This window comes from Aulonocara stuartgranti (assembly GCF_965226115.1).
Source record: "Aulonocara stuartgranti genome assembly, chromosome: 19".
Classification (NCBI taxonomy): domain Eukaryota; kingdom Metazoa; phylum Chordata; class Actinopteri; order Cichliformes; family Cichlidae; genus Aulonocara; species Aulonocara stuartgranti.
Genome location: NC_138955.1, coordinates 20,711,904 through 20,725,742, shown reverse-complemented (window position 1 = coordinate 20,725,742; position 13,839 = coordinate 20,711,904). Strand labels below are relative to the sequence as shown.

The following is a 13,839-nucleotide window of genomic DNA, read 5'->3' as shown; positions in this document are numbered from 1 at the left end:
AGTGCGTCGAAAACAACCTCACGATAACGGCTCTTCTGGAGAAACTCTATGATGTTTAGGTTCGGGGTTCTCGACTGGCAGCTACTCCCTCGCCTGGCTGCAGGTCTGCAGGCAGCAGAAATGTTGGGGGGCGGGGGGCACTTGCTCCGTCTCCAACACTGTCACTGCTCATGTCCCCAGGAGGAAAGCATTCAGCCTCAGCTGCAAGAGCATCCAACAGCTTCAGGGGCTACAGGGTAAAAGCTGAAGGAGGGCTTCTGCAAAGCCTTTTATTTCTAAATATATCTATTATTATACTGCATTATATATTACATGGCAATTAAATAAAATAAATAAAAGTGTTGTACAATTTTTGACAATTCTGTTTAATCAGAAAAAATTTAGCCCAATAATTCATTTTTTAAAATCTTCCACACTGAATTCAGCGTGTGTTTTCTTCTGTTGTGGCAGACACTGCAGCCTTTTGCATGTCTGCTCAGCGAGGAGAAAAATAATGGAAATGATCAAGAGCAAGCTAACCTTCAAAAAACTTCAAATATTACACTGGAAGGTCTCCAACGCCACAATGTTCCCAAAAGACGCGAACGCATCACCACTCCAGGAAAAACACCCCTGCAAGAAATCCTCCGGATTTTTCCTGAATGCCTTCTGCCCAGCGGGGCCACAGGGAGCCAATCAGATGGCTGACTGGGTGTCAACTGTACGCCTGGAGTACACAAAGCTTTTAGCTACTTTACCTCCACTATTCAAATTCCGAACAGGGAATAAACAAGACGCGCAGGAGCGCTCCAGCTCCACGCAGAGCGCGCAGAGGAGGACAGGCGCCTTTTCCATGGGCGCAACGGCCGATGCCATTTCAACTGAGCTAACAGACGAATGCTGTAGTTTGTTAGCATGTTATCTTCTACGTGAATTTTTCACGGGTGCTTCGAACACAGCACCACTTCAAAACAGGGCCTTTGGCACCACGTCGGCACAGAGGTGAACCTTCCAGCGCGGCCGGGTTTTAGTTTGGCGCATGAAACTGCAAAACTGAGGAGTACACAACTGCAGTGTGGACATGTAAGCTGTGGTGACAGAACGCGGGCTATTAATGAGCCCATGTGAATTTTTAAAAAAGCAACTCCAATGCGTCTTCAAAAAAAAAAAAAAAAAAAAGAATACATGAAAGAAATACATGCGCGCAGATTTCTTCCCACTGTTCATATTAAAGCCTCAGTCAGAGGTCTGTGCGTATGTGTGTGTATGTAACAATGTAACACGATTTTAAAGGTCACTCACACACACACACACACACACACACACACACACACAGCATCATGAGGACACCGGGGGGCCTCACACAAGTTTCTTAAACTCACCTGCGTCCTGCCGAGGCCCTGCGTTGCGTTGCCAGGGTTCATTGCGTGTGGATGGCTCCTCTGCTGCCCTCCCCAGTGGGCCGAAGTGGCTCCATACTGGGACCCCACGTCTTTTCCCGGGCCCATGCCGGCTTGCTGCTGAGCCGTAGGGCCGCTGTAGTCCTGATAGGCACCCCCGTAGCCCCGCATCATCGGGCTGGGGGACGTCAGCAGTTGGTTGAGGGTCGGGGTCGCCCCCGAGGGATGCTGCTGCTGCTGTGGCTGCGGCTGGGTTTGTCCCGGGAACCTCTGGAAGCCAGCCGAAGCAGCTCCCAGAGGAGACTTGCCGTGGCTCGCAGAGGAGTTGCTGCCCATCATCATGTTCCCAGGTTGCCGACATCCAGAGGGGCCCATCATCCCGTAGCCCCCGCCGCCGTAGCCCGCTCGGTAGGCGGGATACTGGCCGTACTGGCTGTTGTGGTACCCTGCTTCGTGGGAGTTCTCCATGCTGTTATGTGCCGAGGAGTGCGTTATCCCCATCCCGCTGCTTTGTTGCTGCTGCCCGCCATGTTGCTCGTAGCAGGGCCTCGGAGTGTAATAGTTGTTATTGAACTCGGAGTTGTTACTCGGTGGCCCCAAGTTCGAGTGCTCGTACCTGGCGGCCATCATCCTCTCGGAGGGCTTACAGGTGAGCTCCCCTTCACCTTTCCCTGTCATGTGCTGCTGCTGTGGCTCCTCCTGGCCCCCCAACAGGTTCTCTTTGCCGCTGTGGTGTTGGTGATCCGCGCTCCTGTCCCCGCGGGGAACCTGGCCGTTGTTATTGGCGCTGTTGTTACTTTGGATCTGCCGCTGCTGATGTGGCGCAAACTGGCCGAATTGCGGCGGCGGCTGCTGCGGTGGCTGAGACTGAGGGGGATCTCCGCTCCCCGCACATTTCAGCTTGTGGTTCGCGATCAAACTCGACTCCATCGAGGAAGGGCTCGAATTAGTCGACGCCGTGGCGGACGCGAGGTTATTCCCAGCCTTGTCGTGTCCGTCCGGAGCGCCGTGACTCGTGGAAGTTGAATGGACCATGCTGAGCTCGTTCCGGCGGTGATGATCTACATTATTCAGAGTCCCATCTCCAGCAGCCAGCATCGGTCCCGTTCGCTGTCCTGTACCTCCTCCTCCGGATTTCCCCGAATTGAGCTCGGGACCCAGACCGCCGGCTAGTTTCTTATTTTTGCTGTTGGTTCTGGTCGGAGCCGATGCCACTTGCGCAGCCATGGTCACTCCAACATCTCAGCGCGCAGTGACAGCGAGCCCCGACCAGCCGCGCGCGCACAAAATAACACAGAGGGGAGAAAACACGAGCTCAGGGGTCAAAAATAAAACCCGCGGAAAAAGCTTCGCCTGTCTGTCGCGCTGCTGCTGCGGTGGCGTCAGCGAGGCTTCATCTTCAAAGTTTCTCTGGCAGGTTTAAAGAAACTTTTTGCCTTCCCCCCTCCGCCTCTCCTCCATCCCGGTTCTCAGTAATGTGTAGCAGCGTCTCCTGGAGCCCTTGTGGCCCAGCATGGCATGAGAGAGAGCGGGCTCTACCAGCTTATCCACCTCCAGGGCTCCGGCGTGCCTCACATGGAAAATCCGGACTGGAGTAGCGAGCCATTAGGCACGCCGCGTAACGGTCTTTCCACGTTTACAATAATTTGCGAATCGATTTCAGGATAAAAAACGACCCGCGCGGTGCCAAAACGGTGCTCGCAATACACAACATGCCCCCGGAGTCATCACAACGCCTAGCTTTAATTTATCAGCACATCAGGAAACCAAGACGGAAAAGCCGACCTTTAACTTCAAAGTTTGTTTCGTTTTTGGATGAATTTACAAATCACGTCCTCGCGTGCTGCTCCACTCCACGGCGACCCTCCAGACGAGCGCGCTAACGAAACATGAAGTTAGGCTTTGCGAGTTTCTGCGCCATTATCCAGATCAGATTTTCCCTCTCCCCACCCTCCTTCCCTGTCCCTCGGCTCAAGCCAGTTCTCTGCAGCTCTGACAGCAGTCGGACACGCAACCGCAAGCGGTGCGCAATAATGTTGCCATCCGAATAAGAACGTAAGCTCACTTTATAACAGCTTTAACGCCCCAACACCTCCACCACGGTTCCCATCACAGTCTTGTTTTCAACCCTAAATGATCTACTACCTCTCCAACAAAGACACACGGTAATCCCGTAATAACAGGAAACCCAGGAAATCTGTAATAACTATTAATCTATAGGACTAACTGATGCGACAGCAGATAGAAACCGCATTAAACAGGATTAGGTAACTATATGGATGGAATGGAATATAAGTGTAGATTAAAGCTCTTCCTCATCAGGGTCTTATTTGAATACAAGTCTACATTGTTTAATTTCCTTTAATGGATTTACTTTGTCAGAAAAAACTTGTCTGAAATTTGAATGAAATAAAACAAAAAAAAGAGGAGGGGGGGCAACCCCGGTTGCAATGTAAGACCACACGAAACCAAAGTCTACAAGATATGCTACCCCATCAATGGTAGTCAAACATGAATGTAAAATAGTGCTTAGTAAAGAAGCCAGGGTGTCTGCTGGGACTTGAATGAGCAGAGGGTCTGCTTTGATGAGATCAGATGCATTTGATCAACAGAGGGAGCTGCGGATGAAAGAGAGGTGGGGGGGGGGGGGGATTTGGAGATGAGAGTTGTGCTGAGGATGGCCGCGGTAATGATAATGACTGCTGGTGGTGGGAACAAATGTGAGGAAGCCGAGGATGATGCTGACGGTGGAGGTGACTGACTTACAGGCGCGGCGATGCTCGTATTTTTCTAACACATAATTGATGCCTTGGGTCACACGGGTTCAAGCGAGGAGACACAGTTTGCTCCGCCTGAGAGTGTACTCTGTGTTCAGAGTGGGATAATTCACTACCAGCCATGTCCATGACAATGGGAAGACCCCTGCTGGAGGTACAGCGTCAGTACAAGCTGTAGGTTAAAAATATAAACGTTTAAAGATACAAGAAAAAAAACACATAAAAGTGTACATTTGTGGTTCCACCCTCACGATGCACGCACGATAAATATAGCGTGCGACAGCAAGAGGCCCAATCCCACTTTTACACCTGGATGCTCGCTCACGGAGGCAATTTAAACCGAGTGACATCCCTGGAAACCTTCACCAGCCACTTGCCTTTATGAGCCCATACCCAGGGCCTAAAAGCTACAACTCCGAGCCTCTAGAGTCTTCACTATTCAGTATGGTCAGGCCCAGCCTATAGCACCTACAGGCACAAAGACGATGCCATGTTTACATCCTGTGTGCAGGTGACAGGAAGGACCTGTACCAGTTTGTATTAGGAGAAAAAAATGCAGACTTGGAAACCTTGTGTGATTAGAACGAGCCTCATCCCCATCCTTCCCGCTTGCCGTACTTTGCACACATGACGTTTGTGGCTCCCATCAGTGTCCCAGATCAAAGCACTGATCTCATCTAGAGCAACAGCACCACTGACAGTGAGGGGACCTGGGGCATTAGCATATTCTATGATGGCGCCCGGCTTTTCAAGCCGTTGCCTCGGCTGCAGCTCTGGGTGTGCCGCGCTGTGGCTTTGCAACTGTAATTTCCCTCTCTCACTCATTAAAAAAAGCCCACTGTTCTCCTATTAATTCGCAGACACACTGATCTGTTTGAATGGCTAGGATGGGTGTGTGTGTGTGTGTGTAGGAGGAGGGAGGTGGAGGAGGGCAATGGCTCAGCGCATTTGCATTTATGTTTAATTTATAACCTTCAGGGGCCCCCTGATGCAGCAAGATTGAAACAATAACTCCAGACAAACACGGGGAAGAGAGGAGGAGGAGCTGGAGGAGGGTGGATGGAATTAAAAATATACAGATCTGGGATGGTATGTGCTTTGAATGTGTGTGTTTGAGCATGTGTGTGTGTGTGTGTGTGTGTGTGTGGGTGGAGAAGGATGCTGCTGCTGTCTCTGCACGATATGCATACATTTTTGCAAGTATTCGTTGGTGCATCTGCATCGCACACACACTCAGGCTCTCTGACAGAGAGACAGAGGTCTCCAATCCACGGGGGATAACATGCCACGGTGAGTGTCTGTCAGGAGGAGAGCTGGAGCCTGTTCTGGGAGAGTCTGCAGGGATCTCCCCCTTAGCAGCACAGAGCAGCACAGCACAGCAGCACAAGCCTGGCCAAGCACAGAAAGTGGGTCAGCCCGAAACGCACGCATGCACGTATGCACAGACACACAAACACACACGCACGGCTAAGATAGATGCAGCCCTGGTGTCACGCTGTGGGTGTATTTGAAAGAAACAGAGTGCAGAGAGAGAATGCACACATAATGTTTGTGCAGATCAGAGCGACCGCCGTGGTATATTTTGCATTAGCGATGTGGAGATGGGCGCCGCGTTTAAGACGAGGGGTAGATGGCTAAGGAGTAAAGGGGGGTGGGGGGTGCAGCTGAGACAAAAAGCCAGCCAGCCATTGTGAGCACACCCTATGGAAGTGCATCAAATTGATCCATAGCCTTTTCATTTCAGGCTTGGGTAAATAACAGAATTTGCATTGATCATTCTGCAAAACCAGGCAACGACGGGCTTGGGAGCGTACGGCATGTGTGTGTGTGTGTGAGTGTGTGTTGGTGTGGCCGCTAACAAAACACATCTCTTATTCCTTTCAGCTCCTTGCGGAGTCGAGGGCCTCACCAGAGCCCTACAAACAGCTATGATGGATAAAATGTTTTCAACAACACTTCAGAGGAGTGGATGCTATTGTGTCCGCCTGTATACTGAAACACAGAATCATAGAATTCCCAGGACACCGCATGCTCTATTTATGTGTTATGAAAAACATGACTCAAAAGAAAACGGAAAACAGCCATGCTCTACTTTCACTGTCAGCTATCATGTGAAGTGTGAAGAGGAGGAAGCGGATGAGAGCGAGATAGAGACGGGGAAAGGAGAGTAGAAGAGAGTGATTTTCTTCATCCGCAGATCCTATCCTGATGGTGACAGGGGACTGGGCTCTCAGAAACACACCCCCACTTTCTCCCCCTCCAGTACCTCTATCCCCCACTCCCCCCCTCTGATGCCTGTCACTGCTACTCTCTCCCTCCCTTCTTCTGACTGGAGGAGTGTGTGAAGTGTCCCCCGAGAGGCACCGACTCAAAGACGGTATTTACAAGATCCACACTGAGCCCACTTTTAACTGCCTGTGAAGAACTTCTCCCGCCGCCTTTGATGTGCCAACCTAATGGGGAATAGCTTGCCGGCAGTCATTGCATATGTTAGCGAGGCAAAGTGAGCTAATCCGCTAGCATTGCAAGGTAGATTTCAAGCTGCTTGTAGTAACGCTGAATGCTGTATAGTTTTGGTGCATTGCTGCCCCGAAAAAAGAAAAATCTCCACTGGCAAACAGACCCTGACAGGATGTGTGAGCTTTTAAAGAAGGAGCAAAAGGCAAACACTTTGCCTCTTCATAGTGCGTTTAGCACATCCTGACTCGAGGATAAATGTACAAGGTTATTGTAATTTCACTAGCACGGCCTACAGTTAAACTTTACGCTGTTTGAGTCACCTCCATTTGGTATTTGTATCAAAGTGTGTACATGTGCTTTCTCTAATGGCCAGCAGGGGGCGACTCATGTGGTTGACTGTAAAGAAGTGCATCTCATTTTCTCATTTCAAGAATGTTGTTTTGGTAGCATGTAGGGTAAAACATTTAAACCACAAAGAAGCGTATGATTTCTCAGCCAGACAAGGGTCCAGGATGAGCTGGGGGGAGACTCACAGACTTCCCTCCTTTATGCTCATGAGCTCTAGAGACTCAGAGATGGACTCCGAGCAGAGCCACACTGAAAGGAGACGACCGAGATGTGCGGGCGTCCGACTAGGACGCCTCCCGAGTAGCTCCTAGGTGAGGTGTTTTGGACACGTCTTGTCGGGAGGAGGCGCTGGGGCAGACACGGGACTCAGTGGACAGATTTTATCTCTCGGCTAGCTTGGCAGTGACTCAGTGTCCAAATGTGGGGACGTTCGGGATGCTGCTGACGGTGGAGGTGATCTGACTACAGGCATAGTGATGATCATATTCTTCTACATGTACATAGTTGATGCCTTGGGTCACACGGGTTCAAGCGGGGAGACTGAGAGCGTACTCTGTGTTCACTGCAAGCCACGTCCGTGACAATAGGACAGTGGGTGTGGACTCGGTGTCCACTCGGATGAGCTGGAAGAGATCACTGGGAAAAGGAAATCTGTGCTTCTCTGGTGAGACTGCTGTCCCTGTGACCCAAATGGCACAGCTCCCCTGTGACTGACACTTTCTACTGTATGACTGTGCACCGGCAATAGTGAAAATGACCAAAGGAACAACTCAAAAACACGGCTGACCATAAAACAGTGGTCGACATCCTGCTGGCTACGCTCATGTTCTGTTTGATATGATGTGATATCGTTTGGAGAGACAAGGACTGGATTGGAAATGAGTATTTCAGAGGGACAGATCAGGCTGAGCGGTTTGGACATGCACAGAGGACAAAGGATGATGAGGACGGAGCTGCCAGGCAGGAGGAAAAGAGGAAGACCTCAGAGGTTCATGGATGAAGAGAAGGGGGACATGCAGAGGGTTGGCGGGATCGGGAGCAGGCAAAAGATGAAGAAGATGATGATTTTTACCGAGGTGGTAGAAATGTTTCTGCCTCCTTCTGCTAATTGAAAGTTTAAAGGCCATGTGACACTTTTGGGGCCTCGTTTGCTGAGTTAACCACAATTGCACACACATGCACACAGCAGCAAATATCCAAAGGTAAAACACAGATGCTCATCCAACTTAGTTTTACCTTTAACAACGGCAGAGAGAAGGAAGGCTTTCATAACAAACAAAGGCATTTGGAACGATTTTGAATTAGGCTAATTAGGTTTGTGTTTTGTTTGTTGTTCAGGAGGCATGATCAAAGTGATATTTCAGCAATTTGTGTCAGCTCGGGAGAAGGGGGGGAAGAGTTTGGAGAATTCTGCCTATTAATCTCCTCAGGTTCGGCGCTCGGTGAGTTAGGGACGGTAATCAAAACAAGAGAATTATGAATAATGAAAAGCGTTGATCAGAAAATGAAACAAAACTGTAGATTTGTGCTTTATTATAAGAAAATTGGACTCTACCATTTTCCCCATTTTCCTGTTTCCAGCCCCTAAAAGGAGGGGGTGTCACAGTTTCAATGCATGCCAAATCCTTCGTGCTCAGTCTGAGGGGAAGAAGAAAAATCAAAGAGATATGGATGACTTGACCCAGGAGCTCAAAGTCTGAGAGCAACCGGCTGTTTTGATCTTATCTAATATTTATGAATAACTTCCTTGATATTTCCTTCACTCCATGAAGCCGTCCGCTTTTACACTGTTACACAATGATGTCTTAGAGGGGCAATGACGGAGATCAGACGGGGCCCCGGCTCAGAATACTGAGCGCGCTCTCTCAATAGCCTGGGAGGAAACGCAGCAGCGAGCTATCTTACACTCTGTGATTAAAATACAAGCTCCACTAGACTGCGGCGTGTGTTGTGATGGTATTTGTGTCTCTGTCAACGAAGGCTAGGCACAGAGAGGGGAAAACGCCGTCGCCATTTGAGCATGAATATGAGCGTCTCCGTGTTCGTGCGCGCGACTGCGTCCTTTGCGTGTCTGCCCCTACATATGTACGGGTACGATTCTGCAGTGGGCCTGCCTGCGCTTTTCAGAGACGCAGCTGCCGTGGAACCATTCAAGGCTGTTTGGATCGGTAATGGCCTCTGATGCTTTTCACTATCTCTTCACAAAAGTCAAGTGTTCTCAACGTGTTATTTGCCCAAAGTGGCCTTGTTCCAAGGCTCTATTGTTAGCCTAATGGAGGCGAGACGACACCAAGACTCTAATTACGGACACCGACGATCAGCCCTGATAATATTGAGAGTAAAGTGGGTAATTTGTGGCTGTTGTGTTGAAGGCTTGACGGGAGGCAAAGAGAAGGGAGGGGGCGGCGAGGAGGAGAAGGAAGGTGGGGAAGTTGTTTCCTCGTGTCATCACCCCGTCGTCCGTCACCCAATTATTCCCCCCACGAGCAGAGAGTGGAGACGTGGGCACAGCAGGAGAATATTAATGGGATGTGTGACATTACGGTTCCTGCCCATTCAAAAGAAATGTTCTCTTACATTATGGGCCATCAACAGGTGATTTCTCACCGCTCGCTGAGCTTCGTGGAAGTATATCCCTGTTTCATAAAGCGCCGGCACGCCGCAGCTGTGCTCGTCCGTCTTATTAAACACAGATATTACAGTGGGCCTGCTTTTATAGATCCCCGAGCTGGCAGCGTAGATAACCTTACATCCACCTGAGAGATTAGACGTCAATAATAAAAAGTCACGTGCCCCCAACTTTGGCCTTTAGCTCAAGTGCGGCCCGAGGTAAACACCCCATCAGCGCCTGCAACGGCAAGACAGGCACCAAAGCAACTCAGCAAGCCTGTGCCTATTCTGTCAACACCCAAAATCAAAGCCCCTCTCCCTTGAGTGATCTGTCCAAACAATTAAAATGGAACCTCTTTGTACCATCACACTTAACATGTCAGACAGAAAAATGAAAGGAGCCTCGTGTACTGGAGCCGCGTGCCGTCACGCCTCCTGTGACAAGCCCCACGGAGAGAGCGGCACGCCACAGGACTGACAGCACTGTTCAAATTTTAAATATGTTTTGACACAAAATCAAAAGTTGCTCACCATTACGGGGGAGAGATTCCCCCTTTTCTGTGTGATCACTTATTAGACCCCTAGGTGAACGAGGCAGAAATACTGACACCTGAATATTCTCTTTGCGCTTTCTTTGACATCTTGGAGCAGGTCTGGGGATCGTTTCTCATTGTGAGATATCGTTTCGTAGTGAGATTGAAGCTCTGATCTCTCCACATCTGAGGCTCACCGAAAGCCACCAGTGATCAGTGAGGATTCCTGCCTGAGTTGCTCGGTTTTATCTGCCTTCTGCTGTCCAAAGCCAGGTTTGCTGCTGTTCCATCTCTGATTATTATAATACAGAGGACTTGACAGCTTTTGTGCAGCAGCTCTGACAGCCAACGCCGGGTTGTGTCTAGGAACCTGAAAATACGCAGAAGAAGAATCGCTAGGCTTTCTCTGCCTGCTCCAAAGCCAATCGGCTTGATGAATTTGATCCCAGAAGCGCACCGAGTGGACGAGAACTAATCAGCCGGCCAATCCCATCAATCGAACGAGCTGCCATCTGACATTTTCTTGTCATGTGACAATGGCGAATAATACATTTTCCTTTCACATTAATGAGCTCGAGTGGCTTTAAACATAATGGAAAGCGAGACTGTTTCACGGGTCTCGCCGTACTCTACGCATAATCCTGAAGATGAAATTCCTAATCTCCTTCCAAACAGGGAAGAGGTTTTTAAAGCAAGACCCCAATTATGCCCAGCCACAAATTAGCATGTTTAATGCAGCAAAATGTTTTAATAAAGAATAAAAGCAAAGCAGCAGAAAACAAAAGCCAACTGGGTAATAAGATTATCTCTGCCAGGCGCCCAGTGCACATCATTGTAGTTCACACAAACGGAAGAGATTATAAGTCACATTGAAAACAGCCTAATCCGTGAAAGACTCCCGATATGATTACTTTCTATTACGTTTGGTGACTGAGTGCCATGGATTTATCTCAAATCCTGAGGAGTCTTTAAAGTACAGTTGGACATAAAGGCAAAGAGCCAGTTGAAGATTAGTCGAATCCATCTGCGATAAGCTTCGGCAGTTTGGCCACAAACAGAGATAAACACCAATCTGAAGACCAGATGATGTAATACGCATTGGACAGCTATAGATTATCCCCGCAGATCGCAAATTTACATAATGTATCAAAGACGCCGGCGAGTTCCAAAAACCCAAAATGCATCATTTCTGTCGGAGCGGCGACTTAAACGCTGCCGTTTGGTTTATCGCCGTCTCCTCGGTCTCTGCCACAGGTGTGCATCCGCCGCGTCCCGTCTCTGCCGGAGTCGTTATCTGACCTCCTCTTAGTTCCCGACAAGGTCAAACATCTCTTCTTAGGGAGAACCAGGCCTCGTCTGTTGCCGGAGAAGTATCCAAGTCGTACGTGGTGAAGGTCAGGGGCTGCATAATGAACTGGAAAATGTCACTTACATTACTCCCCATTTAAACAGCGGATTTTCCAGCACCAGGAACAAGGGTGATATTTACCCTTTTTCCTGCACAGGCCCGGAGCAAAGAGCCCTCTTAATCCAGCTCGGGGTGTGAAATTGAGTCGTATGTGTGAGGGAATGTGATTTCCTGCTCCCAGAGTTTAGTCTGTTACACCCCAACCCAGCTGCCTTGTGCATTACAACTACACGTGGCTGCTAAAATACAGAAGTGACGGCGCTGACCTTATGATGGAAAATAACAGCTAAATACGATAATAAATGTATGATTGATATTTGTCTGATGCCAAAATATATGCCCGCTGCGGTGACGGAGCAAATCCTAATTATTAGACTGATTATTCACATTTCCCAGCACATTTACGCAGCGACAGGAATGTCAACGCCTGCATAAATTAGCGTGAGAATAAAACAAGAGAGGCGACAAGGCAGGGATGACGAAAGGGCATCCAAAGGAGAATGTTAATAATGATTCCTCTAAAACAATTTCCATTAATTATCAGCCTTCTCGCCAGGGAGTAATATCTACATGCCCGAGGCAGGTTTAAATTGCATAGTCTGCCTAAGAAAAGAGACAAAGACTCCCCAGTGTCCAGCTACTCTCATCCGAACAGGAAGGCTTGAGGAACGCCCAGGAGACAGCGCCACAAAAGCAGAAGCTAAGCTATTAGCACAGCGTCACGTCGGCAGCTGGATCTACCCGATGCTCTTTGTGTTGAACGATGCTGCGCAACAACAAACGGGAGACATGAACGGGCTAGTTTTCACTTGATGATCACGCACACGCCACCTGAAGTGGACAGCACTGCCAGATTGCTGCTGAGTCTGAGCTGCCCGCTGCACAGCTAACAGACAATGTCAAAGGTAGGACGTGAATAATACCATCATTTCATATTCCGACTCCCTGCCAAGGAACGTGTCACTCGGACACCAGGTCACATACCCAGGCAGCATGTGAAGGCAGAGGTGGGGCCGCGAGCTTTTCCGAGAGGAGAGGGAAGGCGGCCAGCTAATGTCACGCACGCTGGCGTCGGGGATCTTCTCGGCCCTCCCCCCCTGACAGTTATTCTACAGCCAAGCTGGCATCTCGCCTCTCTTCGCGGCCTACGTGAACCTGCTTTGCTCGGTGACACCGGGCGTGTCTCCTGGGTACGGGCACACCTGGCAGACTGTCAGCGGGCACAGGTTTTAAGAGAGGGCAAAGAGGGCAAGGCAGGGAGGGGCGGGCGCTCTGGGATATCTTCAGGCAAGAAACGACAGCGCGTAATAAACTCGGAGAGCGAGTCAGCCTTCGCTGCAAGCCTGCGACTGATGTGACACACAGTAAATACTGATTTTATCCCAAGTTACAGACACTGGTGCTTTTAAAGCACCATGCTACAGATCATAACTGTTTAAAAAAGAATTCAAGGATCTTTTTAGCTTGTCATTAGAAAAAAATGAACACCAGCATGTTAGAAATTGACACGAGAATCAGAGTTTTCACACTGATATGAAAACAGTGGATGACAAAAAGATCTCGACTGACGGAACACAGCTTAAATATGAAAAGCTCATTTCTTAAATACATTTACAAATATGCAAAGAAAACAGAGCTGAAGCAGCACACATAACGAAAGCCAACGTTCCTCTCGTTAGAACCTTTCTGATGTCCCAACGCCCGCCGCTCTGAGAGGCCGGACGTCTCATTTGCAAGCGAGGGCCTGGAGAAGAAACGGCTGCCCACTGGCCTGTCCGTCAGAGGGCTCACTGGGGAGAGTGTGTGCGTGAGCTTCAAAGCGTGCATGTGTGTGTTGATTAATATCGGGAGGGCAGGGCAGTGCTCAGGCTGTCGGTGAGAGCGAGAGAGGACAGTTCTGTTCACTGCCGCCCAGGGAAAAGTCTGCTGGCGGAGGGGGTAATGAGCCAGAAACAGGCTGAGAGGAGAGGAAGAGGCACAAGGACAGGCCGGCACACTCCACCACCGACCTCACACATGCACCCTTCACTCAATCTCTGCCTCTGCCATCCCTTACACCCCCCCCTCCAGGAAGCCAAGCACCATCAAGGCTCCTCTCATTTTCTCCTTCTCATTTCACCTTCCTTCCTTCCTTCCCTTTCTGTTCTGCTCTACGTCACACTCCACCTTGAAAAACACATTTGTATGTTTCTGCATGCACACGGTCACAGGTTAAGCATACACGCATCCTTGCACTCTTTTTCACGTGGGCCGTCCCCATTGTGCAAGGTCACTGTGGACATGACAATACATCCAATTACTGTGAACGAGGCAGCGGGTCATAA

At 49.5% G+C, this 13,839-nt stretch overlaps 2 protein-coding genes across 11 annotated transcripts in view; both read right to left on the bottom strand.

The window, feature by feature from the left end:
* The window catches only part of kbtbd11 (kelch repeat and BTB (POZ) domain containing 11), a 61,076-nt gene that overhangs the window by 19,531 nt on the left and 27,706 nt on the right, over positions 1-13,839 (bottom strand). The gene's annotated exons all lie outside the window — the stretch shown is intronic.
* The window catches only part of LOC309695839 (AT-rich interactive domain-containing protein 1B-like), a 189,478-nt gene that overhangs the window by 155,495 nt on the left and 20,144 nt on the right, over positions 1-13,839 (bottom strand). For 6 of the 10 annotated variants that reach the window (XM_082516756.1, XM_082516760.1, XM_082516763.1 and 3 more), the window contains exon 1: positions 1,362-3,307. The exons of 3 other annotated variants lie outside the window; for them this stretch is intronic. In XM_082516756.1, the coding sequence (XP_082372882.1) occupies positions 1,362-2,606 (1,245 nt within the window). In that variant the 5' untranslated portion in view covers positions 2,607-3,307. Of the gene's footprint in view, positions 1-1,361; positions 3,309-13,839 lie in introns of those variants that run through there. One more of the 10 variants, XM_082516762.1, reaches the window with a different exon arrangement.